A 27,766-nucleotide genomic window follows, 5' to 3' on the forward strand; every position below is an offset into this window, starting at 1 on the left:
TTTTTTGTGGGAAATTAAGGGGAAAAATAGAGGAAAAAAGGGGAGAAAAAAAAGGATTTTTGGGGGAAAAGAGAGAAAAAAATGGGATTTTTATGGGAAAAAGGAGAGAAAAAAGGAAAAAAGGGATTTTTGGTTGGAAATAAAGGGGAAAAAGGAGTGAAAAAAGTGGGATTTTTAGGGAAAATAGAGAGGAAAAAAAGGAAAAAAAGGGATTTTTGGTTGGAAATAAAGGGGAAAATGGAGAGAAAAAAATGGGATTTTTAGGGGAAAATTAAGGGGAAAAAGGAGGAAAAAAAGGGAAAAAATGGGAAATAAAGGGAGAAAAGGAGAAGGAAAAATGGGATTTTTATGGGGAAAAAGGGGGAAAAGAACAGGGAAAAATCAGGATTTTTATGGAAAATAAAGGGAAAAAGGAGACAAAAAAAGGGATTTTTTGGGGGGAAAAAAGGGAAAAAGGACAAAGGAAAAAGAGATTTTTATGGGAAATAAAGGGAAAAAAACAGAGGAAAAAAGGATTTTTAAGGAAAATAAAAGGGGAAAGAAGAGGGAAAAACCAGGGATTTTTTATGGAAAATAAAGGCGAGAAAAAAGGGGTTTTTGTGGGAAAAAAGGGAGAAAAGGGCAGGAAAAATGGGATTTTTGTGGAAAATAGAGGGGAAAAAGAAGAGAGAAAAGGGGGAAAAAAGGGATTTTTGTGAAAAAAAGAGCAGGAAAAATAAAGGGGAAAAGAAGAAGGAAAAAAGGAATTTTTAGGGGAAAAAAAGGGAAAAAGGACAAAGAAAAAAGAGATTTTTATGGAAAGTAAAGGGGAAAAACAACAGAGAAAAAAAAGGATTTTTACAGGAAATAAATGGGAAAAACAATTTTAAAACATGGATTTTTATGGGAAACAAATGGGGAAAAATGGATTCTTATGGAAAATAAATGGGAAAGAGAATTTTAAAACGAGGATTTTTACGGGAAATAAATGGGAAAAAGAATTTTAAAAAATAGATTTTTATGGGAAATAAATGGGAAAAAGAATTTTAAAAAATGGACTTTTATAGGATATAAATGGAGAAAAAGACAGGAAAAAAAAGGATTTTTATGGGAAATAAATGGAAAAAAAAATTAGAAATTATCTTTATGGGAAATAAATGGGAAAAAATTTTAAAAACATGGATTTTTACAGGAAATAAATGGGAAAAAAATGGATTTTTATAGGAAATAAATGGGAAAAATAATTTTTTAAAATAGATTTTTATGGGAAATAAATGGGGAAAAATGGGAAAAAAAGGATTTTTATGGGAAATAAATGGGAAAAAATAATTTAAAAAATGGATTTTTATAGGAAATAAATGGAAAAAAATGGATTTTTATGGGAAATAAATGGGGAAAAAATGGATTTTTATGGAAAATAAATGGGAAAAAAATGGGAAAAAAATGGATTTTTATGGGAAATAAATGGATTTTTACGGGAAATAAACGGGAAAGAAAATTTGAAAAAACAGATTTTTATGTAAAATCAATAGATAAAAGGATTTTAATGGAAAATAAATAGAAAATAAATGGGAAAAAGAGAGAAAAAAGGGATTTTTGGGCTGGCTGACCGTCGGGATTTTGGGAATCAGCGTCCTTGGGGATGGAGTAGAGATCGTAGGTGCTGTTCTCCAGATTGCTGGCTCTCTGCAAAAAATGGGGAAAAATGGGAATTTTGGGGTTTTACAAAAAAATTGGGGAATTTCTGGGTTTGTCACAAAAAAATTTGAGGGATTTTGGGGAGTTTTTGCCCCAAAAAATGAGATTTTTGGGGGTTTTTGACCAAAAAAATGAGGATTTTCGGGGATTTTTGACCCAAAAAAATGAGGAATTTCAGCTGTTTTGCCTCAAAAATTAGGAATTTTGGGGGTTTTCCCCAAAAAAATGAGGAATTTGGGGCTTTTTTCCTGAAAAAAATGAGGAATTTGGGGTTTTTTTCCCAAAAAATTTGAGTGATTTTGGGGATTTTTACAAAAAATGAGGAATTTCAGGGTTTATCACAAAAAAATTGAGGGATTTTGGGGAGTTTTTGCCCAAAAAAATGAGATTTTTGGGGGTTTTTGACCAAAAAATGAGGATTTTTGGGGATTTTTATTGTAAAAAATAAAGAATTTTGGGGTTTTTCAAAAAAATGAGGAATTTTGAGGTTTGTCACCAAAAATTTGAGGGATTTTGGGGAGTTTTTGCCCCAAAAAAATTGAGATTTTTGGGGGTTTTTCCTGAAAAAAATGAGGAATTTGGGGAATTTTCCTGAAAAAAATGAGGGATTTTGGGTTTTTCCTCCAAAAAATGAGGATTTTGGGGTTTTTTCCCAAAAAATTTGAGTGATTTTGGGGATTTTTACAAAAAATGAGGAATTTCTGGGTTTATCACCAAAAATTTGAGGGATTTTGGGGAGTTTTTGCCCCAAAAAATGAGATTTTTGGGGGTTTTTGACCAAAAAATGAGGATTTTCGGGGATTTTTATTGTCAGGAAATGAGGATTTTGGGGTTTTTCCAAAAAAATTAGGAATTTTGAGGTTTTTTCCCCCAAAAAATCAGGAATTTCAGTGGTTTTTTTCCCCCTAAATCAGGAATTTCAGTATTTTTCCCCCCAAAAATGAGGAATTTCAGGGTTTTTTCCCTGAAAACCAGGAATTTTTCCCCCCATAAATCAGGAATTTTGAGGTTTTTCCCCATAAATCAGGAATTTCAATATTTTCCCCCCAAAAAGCTGAATTTTGGGATTTTCCCCCAAAACCAAAGAATTTTGAGGATTTTTGCCCCCAAAAAATGATGAATTTTGGGGATTTTTTCCCCAAAACCCAAGAATTTTGACGGTTTTTTCCCCAAAAAAATCAGGAATTTTGAGGTTTTTTCCCCCCAAAAAAATCAGGAATTTTGAGGTTTTTCCCCCCAAAAAATGAGAATTTTTGAGGTTTTTTTCCCCAAAAAAATCAGGAATTTTGAGGTTTTTTCCCCCCAAAAATGCTGAATTTTGGGGATTTCTCTCCCCAAAAATGAGGAATTTCAGGGTTTTTTCCCTGAAAACCAGGAATTTTTCCCCCCAAAAAACAGGAATTTGGAGGTTTTTTTCCCCAAAACAATCAGGAATTTTGAGGTTTTTTCCCCCCAAAAAAATCAGGAATTTCAGTGGTTTTTTCCCCATAAATTAGGAATTTTGAGGTTTTTTCCCCCAAAAAATCAGGAATTTCAGTGGTTTTTTCCCCTAAATCAGGAATTTTGGGTTTTTCCCCCCAAAAAGCTGAATTTTGGGTTTTCCCCCCAACAAGCTGAATTTTGGGATTTCCCCAAGCCCAGCACACTCACAGTGCAGAGCAGCACAGAGTTCTCAGCTGGATTGTAACTCATGTTGAAAACCGGGAACTTGGAGCCGCTGCAAAAGAGAAAAATGGGGAAAATTTGGGATAATTTTGGGATAATTTTGTGGAAATTTTGGGATAATTTTGGGGTAACTTTGGGACAATTTTGGGATAATTTTGGGATAACTTTGGGGTAACTTTGGGACAATTTTGGGATAATTTTGGGGTAACTTTGGGACAATTTTGGGATAATTTTGGGATAACTTTGGGGTAACTTTGGGACAATTTTGGGATAATTTTGGGGTAACTTTGGGACAATTTTGGGATAATTTTGGGGTAACTTTGGGACAATTTTGGGATAATTTTGGGGTAACTTTGGGACAATTTTGGGGTAACTTTGGGATAATTTTGGGATACATTATGGGACAACTTTCGGATAAATTTTGGGACAATTTTGGGCTAAAATTTGGGACAACTTTGGGATATTTTTGTGATAACTTTGGTCTAAATTTGGGACAACTTCGGGTTAACTTTTTGGGACAACTTTGGGACAACTTTGGGACAACTTTGGGACAACTTTGGGATATTTTTGCGATAACTTTGGGAAAACTTTGGTCTAAATTTGGGACAATTTTGGGATAATTTTGGGACAACTTTGGGTTAAATTTTGGGACAAATTATGGGACAATTTTCGGATAAATTTTGGGATAATTTTGGGACAATTTTGGGCTAAAATTTGGGATAATTTTGGGATAAAATTTGGGATAAATTTTGGGACAATTTTGGGCTAAATTTGGGATAATCCTTGGGATAACTTTGGGCTAATTTTGGTATAAAATTTGGGATTAATTTGGGGATTTTTTTGGGACAATTTTGGGATAACTTTGGGACAATTTTAAGATAATTTTGGGATAAATTTTGGGACAATTTTGGGATAACTTTGCGATAATTTTAAGATCGTTTTGCAATAATTTTGGGACAATTTGGTGATAATTTTGGTCTACATTTGGGACAATTTTGGGCTAAATTTGGGACAATTTTGGGCTAAATTTGGGACAATTTTGGGCTAAATTTGGGACAATTTCGGGACAAATTTTGGGACAATTTCGGGACAAATTTTGGGCTAAATTTGGGACAATTTCGGGACAAATTTTGGGACAATTTCGGGACAAATTTTGGGCTAAATTTGGGACAATTATGGGGTAAATTTGGGACAATTTCGGGGCAAATTTTGGGCTAAATTTGGGACAATTTCTGAACAATTTTGGGACACATTTTGGGCTAAATTTGGTCTCGACGTGGAATAAATTTGGGGACAATTTTGCGATAACTTTGCGATAACTTTGCGATAATTTTGGGCTAATTTTGAGACAATTTCTGAACAATTTTGGGACACATTTTGGGCTAAATTTGGGATAATATTAAGATAACTTTGGGATAACTTTGGGCCAATTTTGGTATAAAATTTGGGATTAATTTTGGGATTTTTTTGGGATAATCTTGCGACAATTTTGGGCCAATTTTGGGATAACTTTTGGGACAATTTTGCAATTAATTTTGGGATAAATTTGCAATAACTTTTGGGATAACTTTGGGACAACTTTGCAATTAATTTTGCAATAATTTCAGGATAACTTTGCCATAGTTTTGCGATACTTTTGGGCTAAATTTTGGGACAATTTCTGGCTAAATTTGGGACAATTTGGGGCCAATTTTTGGCATTCCCAACCTGCGGAGCTGCATGACAGCGACGTCCTTGGAGGAGGAGAAGTCGAGCTGCCGCAGGAATCGATCTTTGACGTAGAACAGCAGATTGCCATGGACAGCATGGGCTGGGCGTTCTCTTTCTAGTTTAAATACCAGCATTCCTCCATCATGACCTGGAAAATGGGAAATTTGGGTGAAAAAATGGGAAATTCGGGGAAAAAATGGGATTTTGGGGGAAAAAATGGGGAAAAAATGGGGAAAAAACAGCAGATTGCCATGGACAGCATGGGCTGGGAGCTCTCTTTCTAGTTTAAATACCAACATGCCTCCATCATGACCTGGAAATGGGAAATTTGGGTGAAAAAACGGGAAATTTGGGAGAAAAAATGGAAAATTTGGGGGAAAAATGAGGAAAAAATGGGATTTTGGGGAAAAAAATGGGGAATTCAGGCATGGACAGAGAGGGCTGGGCGTTCCCTTTCTAGTTTGAACACCAGCATGCCTCCGTCGTGGCCTGGAAATGGGAAATTTGGGTGAAAAAATGGGAAATTTGGGGAAAAAACAGGGAAAAAAATGGGAAATTTTGGGTGAAAATGGGGAAAAAACCAGCAGATTGCCATGGACAGCATGGGCTGGGAGCTCTCTTTCTAGTTTAAATACCAACATGCCTCCGTCGTGACCTGGAAATGGGAAATTTGGGTGAAAAAATGGGAATTTGGAGAAAAAAATGGGGAAAAAATGGGAGATTTTGGGGTGAAAATGGGGAAAACAGGTATGGACAGAGTGAGCTGGGCGTTCTCTTTCTAGTTTAAATACCAGCATTCCTCCATCGTGGCCTGGAAATGGGAAATTTGGGTTAAAAAATGGGATTTTGGGGGAAAAAAATGGAAATTTTGGCTCAGAATGAGGAGGAAACAGGGAATTCTGCAAGAAAACCAATGGATTTGGGGTGAAAATGGGGAAAAAAACAGAGGATTTCGGGTGGGAATTCAGGTACAGAATGGGCTGGGAGCTCCCTCTCCAGCTTGAACACCAGCATGCCTCCGTTGTGGCCTGGAAATGGGGAGAAAATGTGAAAAAAATGGGAATTTTGGGGGAAAAAAAGGCAATTCTGCAAGTCAAATGGGAGATTTTGGGGTGAAAATGGGGAAACCAGCCGTGGGCAGGGTGGGCTGGGTGCTTTTGGAATCCCAGTGGTGATTTTGGAATCCCAGCAGGATTTTGGGATATCCCAGTGGGAATTTCAGATATCCCATATAAAATTTTGGTTATCCCAGGTGGATTTTGGGATATCCCAGAGGAATTTTGGTTATCCCAGCTGGAATTTGGGTTGTTCCAGAGGAATTTTGGGAATCCCAGCTGAAATTTGGGATAACCCAGTGGAAATTTTGGTTATCCCAGCGGGAATTTTGGGATATCCCAGAGGAATTTTGGGAATTCCCAGGTGAGGATTTGGTTATCCCAGCAGGAATTTGGGTTATCCCAGGTGGATTTTGGGATATCCCAGAGGAATTTTGGGAATTCCCAGGTGAGGGTTTGGTTATCCCAGATGGAATTTGGTTATTCCAGAGAAATTTTGGGAATCCCAGTGGGAATTTCAGATATCCCATATAAAATTTTGGTTATCCCAGCAGGAATTTGGGATATCCCAGCAGGAATTTTGGGAATCCCAGCAGGAATCTGGGTTGTTCCAGAGGAATTTTGGGAATCCCAGCTGGAATTTGGGTTGTTCCAGAGGAATTTTGGGATCTCCCAGCAGGATTTTTGGATATCCCAGATGGAATTTTGGGATCTCCCAGCTGGAATTTTGGTTATCCCAGCAGGAATTTGGGATATCCCAGTGGAATTTTGGGAATCCCAGCTGAAATTTGGGATAACCCAGTGGAAATTTCAGATATCCCATATAAAATTTGGGTTATCCCAGCAGGATTTTGGGATATCCCAGAGGAATTTTGGTTATCCCAGCAGGAATTTGGGTTGTTCCAGAGGAATTTTGGGATCTCCCAGCAGGATTTTGGGATCTCCCAGATGGAATTTTGGATATCCCAGATGGAATTTTGGGAATTCCCAGGTGAGGATTTGGTTATTCCAGGGGAATTTTGGGATCTCCCAGCAGGAATTTGGGATATCTCATATAAAATTTTGGTTATCCCATCAGGAATTTGGGAATTCCCAGCAGGAATTTTGGGAATTGCCAGGAGAGGAGTTACCTGCAGCGAAGAGGTTGAGGTTGGGATGAGCTGCCAGAACCCAAAACCTGTCGTGGTCTCGGCGGAAAGTCTGAACTCCAGTGCTGGAAAAGGGAAAGGGAATTCCAGGGGATTTGGGAATTCTGGGGGAATTTGGGAATTCTGGGGGAATTTGGGATTGGGGTTTGAGGATTTGGGGTGGGAATTCAGGATTTTGGGGGACTTGGAGTGGGAATTCTGTGGATTTGGGGTTGGAATTTTGCGGAATTTGGGGTTGGGAATTGGGGATTTTGGGGGATTTTTGGGTTGGAATTTGGGGGATTTCAGAGAACGGAATTGGGGGATTTGGGAATTCTGGGATTTGGGATTTTGGGGTTGGGAATTCGGGGATTTGGAGTGGGAACTGGGGATTTTGGGGAATTTTTGGGCTGGGAATTTGAGGGATTTCAGGGAAGGGAATTGGGGGATTTGGGGATGGAATTTTGGGGGATTTAGGGTGGGATTTGGAATGGGAATTCTGTGGATTTTGGGGGATTTCAGGGAATTTCATGTCTGGGAATTGGGGAGATTTGGGGATGGAATTTTAGGGGATTTGGAATGGGAAGTTGGGGGTGGGAATTCTGTGGATTTTGGGGAATTTTTGGGTTGGAATTTGGGGATTTCAGAGAAGGGAATTGGGGGATTTGGGAATTCAGGGATTTGGGATCAGGGTTGGGGATTTTGGGGGGATTTGGAGTGGGAATTCTGTGGATTTTCAGGGGATTTGGGGTTAGGAATTGAGGGATTTTGGGGAATTTTTGGGTTGGAATTTGGGGGATTTCAGGGAAGGGAATTGGGGGATTTGGGAATTCAGGGATTTGGAATTGGGGTTTGGGAATTTGGGGATTTGGGGTGGGAACTGGAGATTTTGGGGGATTTCTGGGTTGGGATTTTTGGGAATTTCAGGGCTGAGATTTGGGTGATTTTGGGAAATTTTCAGGTGATGATTCAAGGAATTTTTGCGATTTTTGGGCTGGGATTTTTGGGAATTTCAGGTCTGAGATTTTAGGGATTCTCTGGGCTGAAGTTTTGGGAATTTTTGGGCTGAATTTTTGGGAATTTTTGGGCTGACTGACCGTTTGGACATGTCCCAGACCCTGATACTTTTATCCTCAGAGTTGCTGAGGATTTTGGGGAATTTCAGGGCTGCAATTTAGGGAACTTTTGGGCTGAAATTTTTGGGAATTTTGGGCTGTGATTTTTGGGCTGAAATTTTTGGGAATTTCAGGGCTGAGATTTTAGGGATTTTTGGGAGTTTCAGGGCTGCAATTTTGGGAATTTGGGGGAATTTTTGGGCTGCGATTCAGGGGATTTTTGGGAACTTTGGGCTGCGATTTCTGGGAATTTGAAGGCCAGGATTTTAGGGAATTTTGGGCTGAAATTTTGGGATTTTTTGGGCTGACTGACCGTTTGGACATGTCCCAGACCCTGATGCTCTTGTCCTCAGAGTTGCTGAGGATTTTTGGGAACTTTGGGCTGAAACTTTGGGTGATTTTTGGGAATTTCAGGGTTACAATTCAGGGAACTTTTGGGAATTTTGGGCTGCGATTTTGAGAATTTTTGGGAATTTCAGGATTACAATTTCTGGGAATTTCAGGGCTGAGATTTGGGTGATTTTGGGAAATTTTCAGGCTGCAATTCAGGGAACTTTTGGGAATTTCAGGCTGAAATTTTGAGAATTTGGGGGAAGTTTTGGGCGATTTTTGGCGGAATTTTTGGGAACTTTGGGCTGAAATTTTCGCAATTTTTGGGCTGCGATTTTTGGGAATTTCTGGGCTGAAATTTTGGGAATTTTTGGGAATTTCAGGGCCGAGATTTTAGGGATTTTTAGGAATCTCAGGGCTGTAATTTTGGGAATTTGGGGGAATTTTTGGGGGAATTTTTGGGACTTTTGGGCTGTGGTTTTGGGGATTTTAGGGAATGTTAGGGAATTTTTGGGCCATGATTTTTGGGGCAATTTTTGCAATTTTTGGGCTGTGATTTTTGGGAATTTCTGGGCTGAAATTTTGGGAATTTCTGGACTCACTGACCGTTTGGACATGTCCCAGACCCTGATACTGTTGTCCTCAGAGTTGCTGAGGATTTTTGGGAACTTTGGGCTGAAATTTTGGGGATTTGGGGGAATTTTTGGGCTGCGATTTTTGGGGCAATTTTTGGGACTTTTGGGCTGGAATTTTTGGGAATTTTTGGGCTGCGATTTTTGGGACTTTTGGGCTGTGGTTTTTGGGAATTTCAGGCTGTGGTTTTGGGGATTTTAGGGAATTTGAGGGAATTTTTGGGCCATGATTTTTGGGGCAATTTTCGCGATTTTTGGGCTGCGATTTTTGGGAATTTCTGGGCTGAAATTTTGGGAATTTCTGGACTCACTGACCGTTTGGACATGTCCCAGACCCTAATACTTTTATCCTCAGAGTTGCTGAGGATTTTTGGGAATTTCAGGGCTGCAATTCAGGGAACTTTCGGGACTTTTGGACTGAGATTTTAGGGATTTTTGAGAATTTCAGTGCTAAAATTTTAGGGAATTTTTGGGAATTTCAGAGCCGAGATTTTGAGAATTTTTGGGAGTTTCATGGCTGCAATTTTGGGAATTTGGGAGAATTTTGGGCTGCGATTTTTGGGAATTTGGGGGAATTTTTGGGCGATTTTTGGCGGAATTTTTGGGAACTTTGGGTTGAAATTTTTGCGATTTTTGGGCTGTGATTTTTGGGAATTTTTGGGCTGAAATTTTGGGATTTTTTGGGCTGACTGACCGTTTGGACATGTCCCAGACCCTGATACTTTTATCCTCAGAGTTGCTGAGGATGAGCTCCTGGCGCGGGTGGAACACTGCACACGACACGTTGTTGTAATGACCTCGGCAGGTGTCAACCTCCCAGGCCTTGGACTCTGAAATATAGGGGAAAAAAAATGGGAATTAATGGGGGAAATGAGGGGGAAATGAGAGGGAAAAAACGGGGGGAAAACTCAGGGAAAAAGGGGGAAGAATGGGAGGAAAATGGGGGAAAAATAAATGGGGAAGAAATAAATAAGGGGGAAGAAATAATGGGGAGGAAATAAATAATGGGGAAGAAATAAATAATGGGGAAGAAATAAATAATGGGGAAGAAATAAATAATGGGGAAGAAATAAATAATGGGGAAGAAATAAATAATGGGGAAAAACTCAGTGAAAAATGAGGGAAAATGGGAGACAAACTCAGTGAAAAATGGGGGAAAATGGGGGAAAAACTCAGTGAAAAATGAGGGAAAATGGGGGAAAAACTCAGTGAAAAATGAGGGAAAATGGAGGAAAAACTCAGTGAAAAATGGGGGGAAATGGGGGAAAAACTCAGTGAAAATGAGGGAAAATGGGAGAAAAACTCAGTGAAAAATGGGAAATGGGGGAAAAGCTCAGTGAAAAATGAGGAAAATGGAGGAAAACTCAGTGGAAAATGAGGGGAAATGGGGGAAAAACTCAGTGAAAAATGGGGGGAAATGGAGGAAAAAACTGAGGGAAAATGGGGGAAAAAACTCAGTGAGAAATGAGGGAAAATGGGGGGAAAATCTCAGGGAAAAATGGGGGAGAAATGGGGGAATATAAGGGGGAAAAATGGGGTGGATTTGGGTTAAAAATGGGGAAAATGGGGTGGATTTGGGATAAAAACATGGAAAACTGGGGAAAATGGGGTGGATTTGGGTTAGAAAGAGGGAAATTGGGGTGGATTTGGGTTAAAAACAGGGAAATTGGGGTTGGATTTGGGATAAAAACAGGGAAAATTGGGTGGATTTGGGTTAAAAACAGGGAAATTGGGTGGATTTGGGTGAAATGTCCCCATTTTTCCCAGTTTTTCCCCCATTTTCCCCAAGTTTTTCCCCAAATCCACCCCATTTTCCCCAGTTTTTTCCCATTTTCCCCAGTTTTTAACCCAAATCCACCCCATTTTCCTCAGTTTTTTCCCATTTTTCCCAGTTTTTTGCCCAAATCCACCCCATTTTCCCCAGTTTTTAACCCAAATCCACCCCATTTCCCCCAGTTTTTTCCCATTTTCCCCAGTTTTTTGCCCAAATCCACCCCATTTTCCCCAGTTTTTCCCCAATTTTCCCCAGTTTTTCCCCATTTTTCCCCAGTTTTTCCCAATTTTTCCCCAGTTTTTCCCAATTTTTCCCCAGTTTTTCCCAATTTTTCCCCAGTTTTTCCCAATTTTTCCCCAGTTTTTCCCAATTTTCCCCATTTTTTTCCCATTTTTCCCAGTTTTTCCCCATTTTTTTCCCATTTTTCCCAGTTTTTCCCCATTTTTTTCCCATTTTTCCCAGTTTCTCCCCATTTTCCCCACTGCTCACCGTTCATCCTCCAGATCTTCACCTGCCTGTCGTCAGCTCCTGACACGATCAGCGGCATGGAGGGATGGAAAGCTGCCCAGTTCACCCCTCGGTCATGGCCCTGGGGAAAATGCAGGAAATTGGGGAAAAAACAGGGAAAATGGGAATTCTGGAATGGTCTGGGAGCAAAACATCACCGTTCCCAAATTTTCTGGGATTTTTTTACTGTTTATTTCAGGTTTTTAGCTCAAATTTCCCATTTTTAACCCAAATTTCACCTCCATTTTTCTCCTTTAAATCCCAAATTTCGGCTCCATTTTCCCACTTAAATCCCAGATTTCTCCTAAATTTTCCTGGTTTTAACCCAAATTTCTTCTCCCTTTTCCCAGTTCACCCCCTGGTCATGGCCCTGGCAAACGAGGGGTTAATGGGGTTAATTGGGAATTCTGGAATGTTCTGGGAGCAAAACATCACCATTCCCTAATTTTTCTGGGATTTTTTCCCATTTATTTCCAGTTTTTAGGTCAATTTTCCCATTTAAAATCCCAGATTTCTGCTCAATATTCTCATTTAAATCCAATTTCTCCTCCATTTTCCCACATCAATTCATGATTTCTGCTCCATTTTCCCATTTCTAACCCAAATTTCTGCTTCATTTTCCCAGTAAAATACAAGATTTCTGCTCAATTTCCTCATTCAAATCCTAAAGTTCTCCTCCATTTTCCCATTTAAATCCCAAATTTCTGCTCAGATTCCTCATTTAAATCCAAGATTTCACCTCCATTTTCCCATTTTAACCCAAATTTCTGCTCCATTTTCTCATTTATTCCCAAATTTCACCTCCATTTTCCCATTCAAATCCCAGATTTCTACTCCAATTTCCCATTTTCAACTCAAATTTCTGCTCTAATTTCCCATTTCAATCCCAAATTTCTCCTCCATTTTCCCAGTTCACCCCTCAGTCATGGCCCTGGGAAAACAGGGAAAAACAGGGAAAATGGGAATTCTGGAATGGTCTGGGAGCAAAACATCACCGTTCCCAAATTTTTCTGGGATTTTTTCCCATTTATTTCCAGTTTTTAGCTCGATTTTCCCATTAAAATCCCAAATTTCTGGTTGAATTTCTCACTTAAATTCAAGATTTCAGCTCAGTTTTTCCATTCAAATCCCAAATTTCCCACTTCAATCCCAGATTTCTGCTTTCAACACAAATTTCTGCTCCATTTTCCGATTTAAATCCCAAGATTTCGCCTCCATTTTCCCATCTAAATCCTGAATTTCTCACTTAAATCCCAAATTTCCCCTCAGTTTTCCCGTTTATTCCCAGATTTCTACTCCAATTTCCCATTCAAATCCCAAATTTCTGCTCCATTTTCCCAGTTCACCCCCTGGGCATGGCCCTGGGGAAAAATGCAGGAAAATGGGGAAAAAAAGAGGGAAAAATGGCAACCATCCCCATGGATTTCCCCAGTCCCCAAAATCCCCAAAATTCCAGGATTTTTCCCAATTTTTTCCCAAGTTTTTCCTGCATTTTCCCGTATTTTTCTGAATTTTTCCCAAGTTTTCTCCAATTCTCCCCAAATTTTCCCCAAATTTTCCCCAGATTTTTCTCAAATTTTCCCCAAATTTTCCCCAGATTTCCTCCAAATTTTTCCCTCATATTCCCCAAATTTTCCCTGAATTTTCCCCAAATTTTCCCTGAATTTTCCCCAAATTTTCCCTGAATTTTCCCCAAATTTTCCCTGAATTTTCCCCAAATTTTCCCTGAATTTCCCCCGAATTTTCCCTGAATTTCCCCCGAATTTTCCCCAAATTTTCCCTGAATTTTCCCCAAATTTTCCCTGAATTTTCCCCAAATTTTCCCTGAATTTTCCCCAAATTTTCCCTGAATTTTCCCTGAATTTTCCCTGAATTTTCCCCAAATTTTCCCTGAATTTTCCCCAAATTTTCCCCGAATTTTCTCCAAATTTTCCCCGAATTTTCCCCAAATTTTCCCCGAATTTTCCCCAAATTTTCCCCGAATTTTCTCCAAATTTTCCCTGAATTTTCCCCAAATTTTCCCTGAATTTTCCCCATATTCTCCCCAAATTTCTCCCAGATTTTTTCCAAATTTCCCCCATATTTCCCCCAAATCTCCCCAATTTTTTCCCAAACTTTCCCCATATTTTCCCCAAATTTTTCCGAATTCTTCCCAAACTTCTCCCAAATTTTCCCCATATTTTCCCCCAATTTCCCCCATATTTTTCTCAATTTTCGCCCTATTTTCCCCCAAATTTCCCTATTTTCCCCCAAATTTCTCCAATTTTTTCCCAAATCTTCCCCAAACTTTCCCCAGATTTTCCCCGAAATCTCCCCAAACTTTTCCCAGATTTTCCTTGAATTTTCTCCGAATTTTCCCCAGATTTTCCCCAAACTTCTCCCAAATTTTCCCCATATTTTTCTCAATTTTCCCCCAGATTTCCCTCACCTCCAGCACGTGTTTCACCACAGCATCAGTGGTGCCAAAGAGATCAACCCCAGTGATCCCTCTGACCTCGGAATCCACAGCGCCTGGGGACAGGTTCTTCTTCCTCAGCCCTGGAATGGCAATTGGGGAAAATTCCAGGTTTTTATCCATTTGTGGTGAGAATTAGAGCTGAGATTGGAAAAAATCCCAAGTTTTTCTATCCTGGATACCCAGAAATTCCACTTTTTTTCCCATTTTGGGGTGGGAATGAGAGGTGGGATTGGAAAAAAAATCCAAGTTTTCCCTCCTAGATACGCAGAAATTCCAGGTTTTTCCATCCTGGACTCCTAGAAATTCCAGGGGTTTATCCATTTGGGGTTGGGAATGAGAGGTGGGATTGGGAAATTCCAGGTTTTTATCTCCTGGATACCCAAAAATTCCAGGTTTTTATCCATTTTGGAGTGGAAATGAGGGGTGGGATTGGAAAAAAATCCAAGTTTTTCCACCCTGGAAACCCAAAAATTCCAAATTTTTCTATCCTGGACAGTCAGAAATTCCAGATTTTTTCCTATTCTGGTGTTGGGAATGAGAAGTGGGATTGGGGAAATTCCAGGAGTTTATCCCATTTTGGGGTTGGATTGGGAAATTCCAGATTTTTATATCCTGAACACTCAAAAATTCCAGGTTTCTCTATCCTGGAAACCCAAAAATTCCAGATTTTTTTCCCCATTTTGGGGTGGGAATGAGGAAGGGGAGAAGAAAAAATTCCAGGTTTTTCTATCCTGGATACCCAGAAATTCCACTTTTTTTCCCATTTTGGGGTGGAAATGAGGGCTGGGATTGGAAAAAAAATCCAAGTTTTCCCTCCTAGATACCCAGAAATTCCAAATTTTTCCATCCTAGATACTCAAAAATTCTAGGTTTTTCCATCCTGGACTCCTAGAAATTCCAGGGGTTTATCCATTTGGGGTGGGAATGAGAGGTGGGATTGGGAAATTCCAGGTTTTTGTCTCCTGGATACCCAGAAATTCCAGGTTTTTGCATCCTAGATACCAAAAAATTCCAGGTTTTTCCCCATTTTGGGTTGGGAATGAGAAGTGGGATTGGGGAAATTCCAGGGGTTTATCCCATTTTTGGGGTGGGAATGAGGGCTGGGATTGGCAAAAATCCCAAGTTTTTCCCTCCTAGATACCCAAAAATACCAGGTTTTTCCCCATTTTGGGTCGGGAAATCTCGTTTTTTCCCTTCCAGAGTCCCAAAAATTCCAGGTTTTTCCCCATTTTGGGGCTGGAATGAGAAGTGAGATTGGAAAAAAAATCCAGGTTTTTCTATCCTGGAAACCCAGAAATTCCAGGTTTTCTCCAATTTTGGATTGGGAATGAGAGGTGGGATTGGGAAATTCCAGGTTTTTCCCTCCTGGACACTCAAAAATTCCAGGTTTTTATCCATTTTGGAGTGGAAACAAGGGGTGGGATTGGAAAAAAATCCAAGTTTTTCCACCCTGGAAACCCAAAAATTCCAAATTTTTCTATCCTGGACAGTCAGAACTTCCAGATTTTTTCCTGTTCTGGTGTTGGGAATGAGAAGTGGGATTGGGGAAATTCCAGGAGTTTATCCCATTTTGGGGTGGGATTGGGAAATTCCAGATTTTATACCCTGAACACTCAAAAATTCCAGGTTTCTCTATCCTGGAAACCCAAAAATTCCAGATTTTTTTCCCCATTTTGGGGTGGGAATGAGGAAGGGGAGAAGAAAAAATTCCAGGTTTTTCTATCCTGGATACCCAGAAATTCCACTTTTTTTCCCATTTTGGGGTGGGAATTAGGGGTGAGATTGGAAAAAAATCCAAGTTTTCCCTCCTAGATACGCAGAAATTCCAAATTTTTCCATCCTAGATACTCAAAAATTCTAGGTTTTTCCATCCTGGACTCCTAGAAATTCCAGGGGTTTATCCATTTGGGGTGGGATTGGGAAATTCCAGGTTTTTGTCTCCTGGATACCCAAAAATTCCAGGTTTTTCCATCCTGGAAACCCAAAAATTCCAGATTTTTCTATCCTGAATACCCAGAAATTCCAGGTTTTTCTATCCTGGATACCCAGAAATTCCAGATTTTTCTATCCTGGAAACCCAAAAATTCCAGGTTTTTGCATCCTGGAAACCCAAAAATTCCAGATTTTTCTATCCTGAATACCCAGAAATTCCAGGATTTTCTGTCCTGGAAACCCAGAAATTCCAGGTTTTCTCCAATTTTGGATTGGGAATGAGAGGTGGGATTGGGAAATTCCAGGTTTTTCCCTCCTGGACACTCAAAAATTCCAGGTTTTTATCCATTTTGGGGTGGGAATTAGGGGTGGGATGGGAAAAATTCCAGGTTTTTATCTCCTGGAAACCCAAAAATTCCAAATTTTTCTATCCTGGACAGTCAGAACTTCCAGATTTTTTCCTGTTCTGGTGTTGGGAATGAGAAGTGGGATTGGGGAAATTCCAGGAGTTTATCCCATTTTGGGGTGGGATTGGGAAATTTCAGATTTTTATATCCTGAACACTCAAAAATTCCAGGTTTCTCTATCCTGGAAACCCAAAAATTCCAGATTTTTTTCCCCATTTTGGGGTGGGAATGAGGAAGGGGAGAAGAAAAAATTCCAGGTTTTTCTATCCTGGATACCCAGAAATTCCACTTTTTTTCCCATTTTGGGGTGGAAATGAGGGCTGGGATTGGAAAAAAACCCAAGTTTTCCCTCCTAGATACGCAGAAATTCCAAATTTTTCCATCCTAGATACTCAAAAATTCTAGGTTTTTCCATCCTGGACTCCTAGAAATTCCAGGGGTTTCTCCATTTGGGGTGGGAATGAGAGGTGGGATTGGGAAATTCCAGGTTTTTATCTCCTGGATACCCAGAAATTCCAGGTTTTTCCAATTTTGGGGTGGGAATGAGGGCTGGGATTGGCAAAAATCCCAAGTTTTTCCCTCCTAGATACCCAAAAATTCCAAGTTTTTCCCCATTTTGGGTTGGAAAATCTCTTGGTTTTTCTCTCCTGAAGTCCCAAAAATTCCAGGTTTTTCCATCCTAGATACCCAGAACTTCCAAATTTTTCCCAGTTCAGCTCGGAAGCAGGAAAGGAAGAAGGAAAAATTCCAAGTTTTTCCCCATTTTGGGTTAAGGAATCTTTCCTGGATATTCAGAAATTCCAAGTTTTTCCATTCTAGATACCCAGAAATTCCAGGATTTTCCCTGGTTTGGGTTGGGAATGAGGTAGGGGAGAAGAAAAAATCCCAGGATTTTCCCATTTTGGATTGTGAAATTCCCTCCTGGGCTCCCATCCCATCCCATCCCATCCCCTTTTCCTGCTTTTTCCATGATTTTTTTGGGATTTCTCACCAGGTAAATCCCAAACCCTCAGAGTCTGTTCCAGACTCTCACCCCATTCCCATTTTTCCCAGTTTTTCTGGGACTTTTCTGTCATTTTTCCAAGATTTTTCCGAAGATTTTTCCTGAATATATCCCAGTCTCCATCCCACCCCATTTTCCCCCCATTTTCCAGGGTTTTTCCCAGTTTTTCCATGATTTTTTTCCCATTTTTCTCACCAGAAATATCCCAAACCCTCACAATCTGTTCCAGATTCCCACCTCATCCCCATTTTTCCCAGTTTTTCCAGCATTTTTCTGTGATTTTTCTGCCTTTTTTCTCCCATTTTTCCCAAATATATCCCAGTTTCCCACCCCACCCCATTTTCCCCATTTTCCCCCACTTTTCCCATGATTTTTTCCCATTTTTCCCAGGATATTTTCCCCCTTTTCCCCAGGATTTTTTCCCATGATTTTTCCCCACTTTTCCCAGGATTTTTCCCATTTTTCTCACCAGAAATATCCCAAACCCTGACAGTCTGATCCAGGCTCCAACTCCATCCCCATCCCCAGGACTTTTTCCCATTTTTCCCCATTTTCCCATGATTTTTTCCCAGGATTTTTCCCAGGATTTTCCCCATTTTTCTCACCAGAAATATCCCAAACCCTGACAGTCTGATCCAGTCTCCCATCCCAACCCATTCCCAGGATTTTTTCCCATTTTTTCCCATTTTCCCAGGATTTTTTTCCCATTTTTCCCAGGATTTTCCCCGTTTTTCTCACCAGAAATATCCCAAACCCTGACAGTCTGATCCAGTCTCCCATCCCAACCCATTCCCAGGATTTTTTCCCATTTTTTCCCCATTTTCCCAGGATTTTTTCCCCATTTTTCCCAGGATTTTCCCCGTTTTTCTCACCAGAAATATCCCAAACCCTGACAGTCTGATCCAAACTCGCTGACACCACGAGATCCTCGCTGGGGTGGAACTGAGCACACATCACATAGTGGTTGTGACCTGTCAGCACACTGCAGGGGGAAAATCCAGAAAAATCCATCAAAATCCGGGATTTGGGATCGATCTGAGCCCAGAGAGAATCAGGATTTGGGACTTTTCCCCATATTTGGGATCAATTCCATCCCAAAGCCATGGGGTGGAACTGAGCACACATCACATAGTCGTTGTGACCTGTCAACACACTGCAGGGGGAGAGAAAATTCCAGAAAAAATCCATTAAATTCCATCAAAATTCCATGAAAATCTGGGATTTGGGATCAATTCCATCCCAAACTGAGCAACATCACATAGTGGTTGTGACCTGGCAGCACACTGCAGGGAAAAATGGGAAAAAATCTGTGAAAATTCCATGAAAATCTGGGATTTGGGATTGATTCTGACCCAAAAAGAATCAGGAATTGGGATTTTTCCCCATATTTGGGATGAATTCCATCCCAAAGCCATGGGGTGGAACCGAGCACACATCACACAGTGGTTGTGACCTGTCAGCACACTGAGGGAAAAATGGGAAAAATTCCATGAAAATCCATGAAAATCTGGGATTTGGGATTGATCTGAGCCCAAAAAGAACCAATATTTGGGATTTTTCTCCACATTTGGGATCAATTCCATCCCCAGCTGAACACACATCACATAGTGGTTGTGACCTGTCAGCACACTGCAGGGGGAAAATCCAGAAAAAATCCATTAAATTCCATCAAAATTCCATGAAAATCTGGGAATTGGGATTGATTCTGACCCAAAAAAGAATCAGGATTTGGGATTTTTGACCAATATTTGGGATTTTCCCCATATTTGGGATCAATTCCATCCCAAACTGAGCAACATCACATAGTGGTTGTGACCTGTCAGCACACTGAGGAGAGAAAATTCCAGAAAAATCCATCAAAATCTGGGATTTGGGATCAATTCCATCCCAAACTGAGCAACATCACATAGTGGTTGTGACCTGTCAGCACACTGCAGGGGGAAAATCCAGAAAAAATCCATTAAATTCCAGGAAAATCCATCAAAATCTGGGATTTGGGATTGATTCTGACCCAAAAAGAATCAGGATTTGGGATTTTTTTCCCCGATATTTGGGATTTTCCCCATATTTGGGATCAATTCCATCCCAAACTGAGCAACATCACATAGTGGGTGTGACCTGGCAGCACACTGAGGAGGGAAATTCCAGAAAAATCCATCAAAATTCCATGAAAATCTGTGGAAATCTGGGATTTGGGATTGATCTGAGCCCAAAAAGAACCAGGGTTTGGGGTTTTCCCCAATATTTGGGATCAATTCCATCCCAAACTGAGCAACATCACATAGTGGGTGTGACCTGTCTGCACACTGGGGAGAGAAATTGGGGAAAATTCCATGAGAATCTGTGAAAATTCCATGGAAATCTGGGATTTGGGATTGATCTGAGCCCAAAAAGAAACAGGATTTGAGATTTTTTCACTACATTTGGGACATTTTTTCCCCCAAAATTCAGGACATTTTTCCCCACAATTCGGGACATTTTTTCCCATTTTTTTTTCCCCACAATTCAGGATATTTTTCCCTAAAATTTAGGACATTTTCCCCAAAATTCAGAATATTTTCCCCCACAATTTAGGACACTTTTCCCCCAAAATTCAGGATATTTTCCCCCAGATTTTGGGATATTTCCCAGGAGTTCTCACCACACACAAGTCCTGGATTGCCAGTTCCACACTCGGATGGTTTGATCATCAGAAGCACTCAGGATCCATGGATATTCCTGGGAAAAAAATAAAAATATAAAATAAAAAATAAAAATCCCAAAGGATTCTTCTGGAATTCCCTGGAATTGATTTATTCCCACTGGAAATTCCCAATATTTGATTGATTCCCATTGGAAATTGCCAGAAATTGATTTGATTTCTATTGGAAATTCCTATTGGAAATTCCCAATATTTGATTGATTCCCATTGGAAATTTCCAGAAATTGATTGATTTCTATGGGAAACTCCTATTGGAAATACCCAGAAATCGATTGATTTCTATCAGAAATTCCCAATATTTGATCGATTTTCCCACTGGAAATTCCCAATATTTGATCGATTTTCCCACTGGAAATTCCCAATATTTGATCGAATTTCCCACTGGAAATTCCCAATATTTGATCGAATTTCCCACTGGAAATTCCCAATATTTGATCGAATTTCCCACTGGAAATTCCCAATATTTGATCGAATTTCTCACTGGAAATTCCCAATATTTGATCAATTCCCACTGGGAATTCTCAGGAATTCATTAATTCCCATTAGAAATTCACAATATTTGATCAATTCCCATTGGAAATTCCCAATATTTGATCAATTCCCATTGGAAATTCCCAATATTTGATCAATTCCCATTGGAAATTCCCAATATTTGATCAATTCCCATTGGAAATTCCCAATATTTGATCAATTCCCACTGGGAATTCTCAATATTTGATCAATTCCCACTGGGAATTCTCAGGAATTCATTAATTCCCATTAGAAATTCCCAATATTTGATCAATTCCCATTGGAAATCCCCAATATTTGATTGATTCCCATTGGAAATTTCCAGAAATTGATTGATTTCTATGGGAAACTCCTATTGGAAATACCCAGAAATTGATTGATTTCTATCAGAAATTCCCAATATTTGATCGATTTTCCCACTGGAAATTCCCAATATTTGATCGATTTTCCCACTGGAAATTCCCAATATTTGATCGATTTTCCCATTAGAAATTCCCAATATTTGATCGATTTTCCCACTGGAAATTCCCAATATTTGATCGATTTTCCCATTGGAAATTCCCAATATTTGATCGATTTTCCCATTAGAAATTCCCAATATTTGATCGATTTTCCCATTGGAAATTCCCAATATTTGATCGATTTTCCCATTGGAAATTCCCAATATTTGATCGATTTTCCCATTGGAAATTCCCAATATTTGATCAATTCCCACTGGGAATTCTCAGGAATTCATTAATTCCCATTGGAAATTCCCAATATTTGATCAATTCTCATTGGAAATTCCCAATATTTGATTGATTCCCATTGGAAATTCCCACAAATTGATTGGTTTCTATGGGAAACTCCTATTGGAAATACCCAGAAATTCATTGATTTCTATCAGAAATTCCCAATATTTGATCGATTTTCCCATTGGAAATTCCCAATATTTGATCAATTCCCACTGGAAATTCCCAATATTTGATCAATTCCCACTGGGAATTCTCAGGAATTCATTAATTCCCATTGGAAATTCCCATGAATTGATTAATTCCCATTGGAAATTCCTATTGGAAGAGAAGCCCAGAAAAGCAGAATTCCCAAAAAAGCAACATTCCTCAAAAAACCCCAAAATTCCCAGAAAATCAGAGCTCCCAGAAAAGCAAAATTCCCAAAAAATCAAAATCCCCAAAAACCCAAAATTCCCAAAAAACCAGAACTCCCAGGAGCCTAAAATTCCCAAAAAACCCTAAATTCCCAAAAAACAGAATTCCCAAAATCCCAGTATTTCCAGAAAAACAAATCCCAAAAAAAGCAAAATTCCCAAAACCCCGAAATTCCCAGAAAACATTCTCAAAAATCCCAAAATTCCCAGAAATTCCAGATTTTTCTCACATGGTGGAAGAAAAACCCTCAAAAAACCAGAATTCCCAAAAACCCCAGAATTCCCAGAAAAACAAATCCCCCAAAAAGCAAAATTCCAAAAAAACAGAATTCCCAAAAAAGCAAATCCCAAAAAAACAGAATTCCCAGGAGCCTAAAATTCCCAAAAAACCCAAAATTCCCAAAAAACCAGAATTCCTGAAAATCCCAGATTTTACTCACATGGTGGAAGAAAAACCCTCAAAAAAACCAGAATTCCCAAAATAAATGAATTCCTAAAAAACCAGAATTCCCAAAAAACCCCAGAATTCCCAGAAAACATTCCCAAAATTCCCAATTTTCCTCACATGATGGAAGAAGGTGGTTCTGATGTAATCCAGGTGTCCCAGCAGGGTGAAGAGACAGCGACGGAGTTTGTAGTTCCACACCTGGAAATCCCAAAATTCCAGGAAATTCCGGGAAATTCGGGAAGGGAAATGGAGCAGATCAACATTCCCAACTTTTTCTGGGAATTTTCCTGTTTGTTCCCAGTTTTCACATCCATTTTCTCACTTAATTCCCAAATTTTTGCTCCATTTTTCCATTTATTTCCTAGTTTTCGTCTCCATTTTCCCATTTAAATCCCAAATTTTTGCTCCATTTTTCCATTTATTTCCTAGATTTCTCCTCCATTTTCCTATTTAAATCCCAAATTTCTCAATTTTCCCATTCATCCCCAGATTTTTCCTCAATTTTCCCATCTAAATCCCAAATTTCACCTCAATTTTTCCATTTATTCCCAAATTTCTGCTCCATTTCCCCATTTATTCCCAGATTTGACCTCAGTTTTCCCACTTAAATCCCAGATTTTTCTTCCATTTTCCCACATAAATCTGAAATTTCACTTTAATTTTCTCATTTAAATCCCCAATTTCTCAATTCTCCCATTTAATTCCCAAATTTCTCTTCCATTTTCCGATTTTTAACCCAAATTTCTGCTTCATTTTCCCATTTTTTCCAGATTTTTCCTCCATTTTTCCCATTTATTCCCAAATTTCTGCTCCACTTTCCCATTTAAATCCAAGATTTCTCCTTTATTTTCCCATTTAAATCCCAAATTTCTCCTCCGTTTTCCCATTTTTAACCCAAATTTCTCAATTTTCCCATTTAATTCCCAGATTTCTTCTCAATTTTCCCATTTAGTCCCATTTTTTTTTGGAAATTGGGGAATTTCTCACCTTGATTTTGTAATCATCTCCTCCGGATACAAACAGAGGTTGTTGTTTGTGGAAATCGATGCCTCTGACAGGACCTGGAAAAATGGGAAAAATGGGATGGAATTCCCAAAAAAAAAAGGGGAAAATGGGATGGAATGCCCAAAAAAATGGCAGAAATTGATAAAATTCCCCAAAAAAATGAGGGAATATGGGACGGAATTCCCAAAAAACCAGGAGAAATATGATTTTGGGGAAAATTCCCACTATTTCTGGGGATAAAAGTGGACTTTTTCCTCATTTTTGTTGTTGTTGATCCACAGAAAGTTTCAAACTGCTTCAAAAATCCCATTTTTTTCTTGAAAATTCCTGTTTTTTCTCGGGAAATTCCCATTTTTCTCCCATTTTTTCCCCCTGTTTTCCCATTGTTTCCCATTTTTCCCCCAAGCTGACCATCATGTTTGAATACTTTGGCATGAAAAAAATCCTCACAAATCCTTAAAAATCCTTAATAATCCTTAAAAATCACCATTCCTATTATCTCAGTGTTCCCAATTCCTCTTCCACCCCCAGAATTCCCATTTTTTTCCTGGTTTTTCCTGGTTTTTCCCCATTTTTCCCAGGCTGATCATCACGTTGGAACAATTTACCATTTAAAAAATCCTTAATAATCCTCAAAAATCCCCATTCCCATTATCCCAGACCTCCCCAGTTCCTCTCCCACCCCCAGAATTCCCATTTTTTCCCATTTTTTCCCCATTTTTCCCCGTTTCTGACCGTCATGCTCATCAAACTTGTCGATCAGGGTGCACATGCGATAGTCCCACAGCTGGATCACCCCGTTGTGCAGGCTGGTCAGGATCCAGGGCCGCTTGGGGTGGAAACTCAGCCCTGGAAATGAAACAAAAATGTCAAAAAAATGGTGAGAAAAACATGGAAAAGTTGTTGGAAAAGGTAGAAATAATTGAGGGGGAAATGGGGAATAAATGGGGAAAAAATGAGGAAAGAATGGGGGAGAAATGGGGAGAGAAATTTGAGAGAAAATATCTCAGAGAAAATATCATCATCTGAGAGGAAATATCATCATCTGAGAGAAAATATCATCATCTGAGAGAAAATATCATCATCTGAGAGAAAATATCATCATCTGAGAGAAAATATCATCATCTGAGAGAAAATATCATCATCTGAGAGAAAATATCATCATCTGAGAGAAAATATCATCATGGGTTTTGGTTTGGGTTTGGGTTTGGGTATCATCATCTGAGAGAAAATATCATCATCTGAGAGAAAATATCATCATCTGAGAGAAAAATATCATCATCTGAGAGAAAATATCATCATCTGAGAGAAAATATCATCATCTGAGAGAAAAGATCATCATCTGAGAGAACTCTGAGAGAAAATGAGGAAAAAGTGGAGGAAAAAGTGAGAGGAAAATGGCAGAAAAAGTGCAAACTGGTCAGGATCCAGGGCGGCTTGGGGTAGAAACTCAGCCCTGGAAAAATGGGAAAAAATGGGAAATAAAGGTGAGAAAATGGGGAAAATATGGGGAGAGAATGGGGGAAAATGGAGAGAAAATGGCAGAAAAAGTTCAAACTGGTGAGGATCCAGGGCCGTTTGGGGTGGAAACTCAGCCCTGGGAATATGGGAAAAAAACATGGAAAAATTGAAGGGAAATGGTGGGAAAAATGGGGAAAAATGGGGGGGAAATGGGGAAAAAATGAGGAAAGAATGGGGAGAGAATTGAGGAGAGAATTGAGAGAAATCATCTGAGAGAGAAATCATCTGAGAGAGAAATCATCTGAGAGAGAAATCATCTGAGAGAGAAATCATCTGAGAGAGAAATCATCTGAGAGAGAAATCATCTGAGAGAGAAATCATCTGAGAGAGAAATCATCTGAGAGAGAAATCATCTGAGAGAAAATGAGGAAAAAGTGGAGGGAAAATGGAGAGGAAAATGCAAGAAAAAGTGCAAACTGGTGAGGATCCAGAGCTGCTTGAGGTGGAGATTCCAACCTGGAAAAATTCAGGGAAAAAACATGGAAAAATTGAGAGGAAAATGGGGAGAAAATGGGGAGAAAAAATGAGGAAAAAGTGGAGGAAAACAAGGGGAAAGGGGAAAAGTGAGGAGGAAAGTGAGGAGGAAAGTGAGGAGGAAAGACAAATATTGTATTTTAATCCTCTTTTTCCACAGATTTCGAGGAATTTTGAGGGAAACAAATCCCATATTTCCATCCTTCTTTTGCAGGGAATTTTGCAGTGACAAATCCCACATTTTAGTCCTCTTTTTCCACAGAATTCGAGGAATTCTGAGGGCAAAAATCCCACATTTTAATCCCAACTGCTTTTCCCTCAATCCCTCAGCTCCTTCTCCTGCTATTCCATGCAATTTAAGGGAATTCTGAGGGGAAAAATCCCGAATTTCCATCCTCCTTTCCCACACAACTCTGAGGCGACAAAATCCACATTCCCACCCTCCTCTCCCACCCCAAAATCCCATTTTCCCCCAATTTTCCCCATTTTTCCTCATTTTTCCCTCATTTTACCCCATTTTTCCTCATTTATTCCCTATTTCTCCCCACATTTCCCCATTTTCCCCTCATATTTCCCTCGTATTTCCTTCATTGCCCCCATTATTTCCCCATTTTCCCTCATATTTCCCCATTTTTCCCCATTTTCTCTGCATTTTTCCCCCATTTTTCCCTCATTGCTCCCCATTTTCCCCTCATATTCCCTCATTTCTTCCCCATTTCTCCCCCGTTTTCCCTCATTTTCCCCCATTTCTCCCCATTTTTCCCTCATACTTCCCTCATTATACCCCATTTTTCCCCTCATTTCTTCCCTCATATTTCCCTCATTTATCCTCCATTTTCCCCTCATATTTTCCCCCTTTGCCCCCGTTATTTCCCCATTTTTCCCCATTTTACCCCATTTTTCCTCCTGTATTTCCTCATTTTTCCCCATTATTCCCTCATTTCTCCCCATTTTCCCCCGTTATTTCCCTCATATTTCCCTCCGTTATTTCCGTCATATTTCCCCCATTCTTCCCCGTTATTTCCCGATATTTCCCCATTTCTCCCCATTTTCCCCCCATTTTCCCCATTTTCCCGTCATTTCCCCCCATTTATTCCCAATTCCCCCAGTTGCCCCCATTTTCCCCTCATATTTCCTCATTTATTCCCCATTTCTCCCCATTTCCGCCATTTTCCCCTCATATTTCCCATTTATTCCAAATTTTCCCCATTTTCCCCCCCTTTCTCCCCACTTTCCCCTCATTATTTCCCACCTTTCACTCGCGCCGATTTGGTCTCGAACTTGGTCAGCATCGCTGCTCCTCGGCCCTGCCGGACCCTCCACGTCACTCCCTCACCTCCCGCTTCCTACTTCCCTCACATCACATCCGTTCCGTTAAAAAAAAATAAAAAATAAATTTAAAAAAACCACACCCATTTATGACATCACAGCCTGTTTTTAAACGTCACTTCCGCCTTCTTCCCGGAAGTGCCGCTGGGCAATGGCGGCGCTGAGGGAGGAGGAAGCAGCCGGGAGGAGGTGGAATGGCGGGAAGTGGCTGGGAGTGCTGCTGCTGGTTGCCATGGCAACGGGTGAGGGGGACTGAGGGGAGGAGAGGCCTGGGGGGGTTTGGGGGTCAAAGGGAGATTTTTGGGGTTTCCAGGGAGCCTTTTGGGGTCCGTTTGGGGTCTCAATGAGCCTTTTGGGGTCAAACGGATCCTTTTAGGATCCATTCTGACCCTTTTGGGGTCAAACTCACCCTCTTTGCCGTCGTTTTGGGTCCGTTTTGGGGTCCCAATGAGCCTTTTAGGGTCCCTACTGACCATTTTGGGGTCTCAATGAGCCTTTTGGGGTCAAACGGATCCTTTTGGGGATCCATTCTGACCCTTTTGGGGGTCTCTTCTGAGCCTTTTGAGGTCTTTTTTGTCCCTTTTGGGGTCTCTCTGGCCCTTTCAGGGTCTGTGCTGACTCCTTTAGGGTCCCTTCTGATCCTTTTGTGATTCTTTCTGTCCTTTTTGGGTTCATTTGGGTTCAGTTTGGGGTCTCAATGAGCCTTTTGGGGTCAAACTGACCTATTTGGGATCCCCAATGAGCCTTTTAGGATCTCTTTTGACTCTTTTGGGGTCTATTCTGAGCTTTTGGGTTCGTTTTGGGCCTTTTTGGGTTCTCTGTGACCCTTTTGGGGTCTCCCTGGCCCTTTTGGGGTTCTTTTTGTCCCTTTTGGGGTCAAAGTGAACCTTTTTGGGTTCTTTTTGGGTTCTTTTGGGATTCTCTCTGTCCCTTTTAGGGTCATCCCCGGCCCTTTTGGGATTCTTTCTGACCCTTTTGGGGTTCCCAATGAGCCTTTTGGGGTCTCCTGTGTCCCTTTTAGGATTCCCTGACCCTTTTGGGATTCGTTCTGAGCCTTTTGGGTCCGTTTTAGGGTCTTAATGACCCTTTTAGGGTCCCTACTGACCCTTTTGGGGTTCTCACCCTTTTGGGGACCTTTTTGGGTCCAGTTTGGGGTGTCAATGAGCCTTTTAGGGTCAAACTGACCTATTTGGGATCCATTCTGACCCTTTTGGGCTCTCTCTGACCCTTTTGGGGTCC

General features: G+C 40.1%; 1 protein-coding gene across 1 annotated transcript in view; it reads right to left on the reverse strand.

The window, feature by feature from the left end:
• COPA (coat protein complex I subunit alpha) overlaps window positions 1-26,586 on the reverse strand; it is a 109,160-nt gene extending 82,574 nt beyond the window's left edge. Inside the window, exons 1-13 of the mRNA XM_085082215.1 lie at window positions 26,451-26,586; window positions 23,939-24,052; window positions 23,186-23,259; window positions 22,316-22,396; window positions 20,034-20,110; window positions 18,265-18,374; window positions 14,021-14,130; window positions 11,575-11,674; window positions 10,006-10,141; window positions 7,238-7,320; window positions 5,050-5,200; window positions 3,328-3,394; window positions 1,535-1,665 (exon numbers count right to left, since the gene is read on the reverse strand). Coding sequence (XP_084938341.1) covers window positions 1,535-1,665; window positions 3,328-3,394; window positions 5,050-5,200; window positions 7,238-7,320; window positions 10,006-10,141; window positions 11,575-11,674; window positions 14,021-14,130; window positions 18,265-18,374; window positions 20,034-20,110; window positions 22,316-22,396; window positions 23,186-23,259; window positions 23,939-24,052; window positions 26,451-26,490 — 1,274 coding nt within the window. The 5' untranslated portion in view covers window positions 26,491-26,586. The remainder of the gene's footprint in view (window positions 1-1,534; window positions 1,666-3,327; window positions 3,395-5,049; window positions 5,201-7,237; window positions 7,321-10,005; window positions 10,142-11,574; window positions 11,675-14,020; window positions 14,131-18,264; window positions 18,375-20,033; window positions 20,111-22,315; window positions 22,397-23,185; window positions 23,260-23,938; window positions 24,053-26,450) is intronic.
• Window positions 26,587-27,766: the final 1,180 nt, after the last annotated feature.

The sequence above is a fragment of the Lichenostomus cassidix genome, chromosome 25 (genome assembly GCF_008360975.1).
Source record: "Lichenostomus cassidix isolate B80296 chromosome 25, HeHo_3.0, whole genome shotgun sequence".
Taxonomy (NCBI): Eukaryota; Metazoa; Chordata; class Aves; order Passeriformes; family Meliphagidae; genus Lichenostomus; species Lichenostomus cassidix.